The 3,809-nt window shown below is 45.0% G+C and overlaps 1 protein-coding gene across 1 annotated transcript in view; it reads left to right on the top strand.

Moving 5' to 3' along the window:
- nphp4 (nephronophthisis 4) overlaps nt 1-3,809 on the top strand; it is a 198,022-nt gene that overhangs the window by 28,704 nt on the left and 165,509 nt on the right. The window contains exons 3-4 of the mRNA XM_008280199.1: nt 694-863; nt 2,406-2,470. Coding sequence (XP_008278421.1) covers nt 694-863; nt 2,406-2,470 — 235 coding nt within the window. The remainder of the gene's footprint in view (nt 1-693; nt 864-2,405; nt 2,471-3,809) is intronic.

The following is a 3,809-nucleotide window of genomic DNA, read 5'->3' as shown; positions in this document are numbered from 1 at the left end:
AAGGTCATTTGAAACATGTCTCATATGGTGTAGCACTGGCAAATCTTCAGAGATATTACTTTTTTTTCTTTCCCTCGGCTGGCAGTCAGATCCGGCTTTACACTTATCATGCAGAGCTTTGAGGGACTGATTTAAGTGGTCAAACAAATACGTTTTCTTGCCTCCTGTAGTGACCCTGCTGACAGAGAACCTGTTTCGAGTCAACGTAAAACTTTTCCTGTTCTGTTGTTTCCATGCTCGTTTTGCTGTGCACATGTGGAGTCTGCACGGCAACAGTGAGCGCTGGAACAGACATGTATTTAAAGCCTCTGAAATCCCTTGTTTGTCAAGGCGTCATCATTACCACGTGCATACATGTGTCATGTGTGGGGGTGTCGGTGAGTTTCCACTCTGTGCATGTGAACACTCATACCTTCAGTTTTACAGTTGATGAGAAGTCTGTGTGACCTTTACATTACTAATGATGATTAGGCAGTAGGACGATGATGGAACACGTCCATGCATTAAGCTGTGATGTGTAACGTGCTCATTTACTTTAAGTGTCACTTTTACTTGTCGATGCCACAATTTAGCATCAGATTTAATGATATGAATGATGTGAAATGACCAACACAGTTTATCTCACAGCCCTTAAAGCTGCGTTCTAAATGGATCGATGATGCCTTTCTTCACTCCATGTCTGTGTTTGTCTAGGTCCTGTACCTCCATACGTCTCTGCTGCTGCCCAGCACGCTGGTGGTTCTGGAGCTGGTGTCACTGTCACCAAGGCCAGACGGCTCCCATCAGGCTCTGGGGCGAGGCTTCACCGTCCTGGAGCTTTTTACCAACAAACCAGAGATACCGGCTACCGATGGGGACAGAAGGTGATTAGCCCGTTCTTAATTACCCCAGCCAGGGATTAATGAACTTTCTCATAAGGAGATTATTGAAGGACGGGTGTATTTATAGTGAGGGGGTTGCTGCTTGAATAATATCCGTGGACTTATTTTCCAGCTGGCCGGTTCGGTCTTACATACCTACACCTGTTCAACTTTTGCATTACAGCAGTTTGTTTGTCAAACGTTTTACAGCATCCATGCAGAACTACTGTTGTGTATAAAGCGACTTGAGGGGTAACAGGAAGCAAGTCTGACGTGTGAGCTGGCTCGACAAAACCCCAAACCAGTGATAACGGGTGTCACAACGGTGGTGATCAGCTTTCTTTGTCAAAGAGGGTTTCCTCACCAGGTTGTGTATAAAAATGGGACGTTTGGCCTGATGGTGCATCGCCTGTTGGAGTATCGAAAAAACAGAAAATTATCAATGGTGCAAGTTATTCTATTATTTTGTACGGCTCAGTGCACTTATTTCTAACGTGACAGGAGCATAATACACTTAATTTATTTCAACGTGACACTAAAGAAGTTCATGTAGGTTTGTCACTGGCCCATAATGAAGGCTACGTGGAAATCCTTTAAGGCTTTAAGGCCAAATCAAAGTGAAATAAATGTCATTAACTGGATATGCTCTGTTATAGATACCAATAAATTACCGTAATGTCCGGACTATGAGCCACTGCTTTTTTCACGACACTGAAGAAGATGACTTTAGTGGCTTTAGTGCAGGAGGAAGATGAAGTTAGCAATCAAGGACTTTTCCTGGTAGGCTGCTGGAGATTTTATTTTCTTAACCAGCCGTGTTACAGCCACTGTTTGGAAAAAGGCATCTACGGTGCGTGTTTTATTAAAAGTTAAAACATCTTTCTGTGTAAATATCTCATGTTCCAACGTGGACACCTGCAGCTTATAGACGAGTGCAGCCTGTATATGTACACACCTGGTTTTCTTTTTAAAGCTAGTGGGTGGGGCTTATATTCAGGTGCGCTCATAGCCCGAAAATTACGGTAATAAATTTTCTAATCTGTGCAACAATATCAGCGTAAAATCGACTGGGCAGCAAATCAGGACCACGTATGAAAGCTAATTTTTTCATTTTCTGCATCACCACGTGGGTTCCCATGGCAACCCAAACGTTAGCACCGACACTCTGCGCCCCTGTGACCGAGAATCTGTGTCGCTCATAGAAAACCCAAACCCCAGACACCAGGAAAAAGATGTTTTAACCCCAAACTCTAAACAGAACCTCCCCTGGAGCTGTGCAGCATCAGTTACCATGGTGACCTAGCAGGTTAAAGGAGAGCCACCTTCGTGACACAGTCTGACTTTCGGCTCAGTTTACCTCATTAACCCGTTATTCTCGCTTCGCGGTGCGCCCCTCAGGCTCTGCTCTGCTGTTAGACAATAAACCCGAACGTAGCACGCACGATAGCAGACACACGTTGTTGTTTTGTGGAGACCGAGCAGCTCTATTGTCGTTGTTTATTGTCTCCGTTGAGTCATTCATAGTGGGTGTCATTTATCCCTCAGGCTGAATCTACACCATGGATCACCAAGAGGCCTGCTCCACCCTCTGCTGAAGGACACTGTTGACTGTAAGGATCAATTTTTATGTACTCTGTTTGCAAGTATTTATTGGGTCTGCTCACTTTCGATGTGTGTCCCTGGAGTAATCCACCGTAAAAGCTGCGAGGGCCACAGTACGTGTGGGGTTTAGCAGCGTTTATTTCCAGGCCAGTGGGGCTACCTTTGTCTTCTGAAGTGAAAACGCCGACAACCACATCATCTTTAGCTACTCGTGATGACAAGGGGGCACTTTGGAGCTTTGCCATTTTGCTGGAAGTTGAGCTGTTGCTCACCTCGATGCAACATGGACCAGTGATTTAGTTCAAGCCCACACTAATAATAATAATACATTTTCTGAGTGTGAACATGGAGGTATGGGGGGAGTGAGGCTGTGAACGGCCTTAAATGTTAACTGTGAATTGGAAGCCAGTGGAGCTGTTGGAGGACGGGAGTGATGTGGTGGATCCAGGGGGTTCGGGTTATAATGCGGGGTGGAGGCGATTGATGTAGGTGGAAGTAGGCAGACCTGGTGGTGTTATTGATGTGGGATTGGAAGGATGATGTGCTGTCGAGGATGACACCCAGACTCTCAACCTGGGGGGAAGGTGAGGTGGTGGAGTTATGAAGCTGTCTGAAGAGATGATGTCATCACATGAGGTTTAGAGACCGTCCTGTCAACATAGCTGTGCAGAGAGCGAGTCTGCCTACAAATAAGACTTCCTCTGAAGCATTTAATATAGAATATTGTCAAACAGTTTGGAAGAACAAAGCAAAAATAGTCACAAAGGCTATTTAGGTCAGCACAAGCTGTTCCACAGTCGTAATACTTCACTGAAGACTTGGGAGGAAAAACAAACCTTTAGAGAAAAAACTCAATAAATCTTTGGTGTAAAACAATCCCCGCACTCGTCTGGAGTTTATGCTAGAATAAAATAATTACAAAAGATGAGCAGTAAAATGGAAAACGACTACAAAATGTGAAATAAAGAGAGGCCGGGGAGCACATGGAGTAATTAGTGAGGAGACATCAGCTGTGATTGTGTGGGCACCCTGCCACGTGAAGTGACACAAAAGATGAGTTCTCTGTTAGCTTTGGATCCGTCGCCAGGTACCATCACAGAAAGGATGGGTTTGGTCAGGTGCCATGAAAGGTTGGTCTCAGAGAGCGTGGAGACAGACTGCTGCACATCATAAAGTAGTAAAGATAGGACTGGGTTTATGGCGTCTCAGAGCTGATAGGTACTGGCAGACATTCATCGTGTTGCACTTCACGTTAGAGGTGCTCCAGATATTTGTGAAACAACAGAGGTAGAAACACAACACCCAGCTCTCCTCTCACCTGGTAGATTCTGCAAATCAGAACATTAA

This window comes from Stegastes partitus, unplaced genomic scaffold (genome assembly GCF_000690725.1).
Source record: "Stegastes partitus isolate 25-593 unplaced genomic scaffold, Stegastes_partitus-1.0.2 Scaffold185, whole genome shotgun sequence".
Lineage (NCBI taxonomy): Eukaryota > Metazoa > Chordata > Actinopteri > Pomacentridae > Stegastes > Stegastes partitus.
The sequence above is the reverse complement of the archived record's forward strand: the minus strand, read 5'-3'. Positions and strand labels throughout refer to the sequence as shown.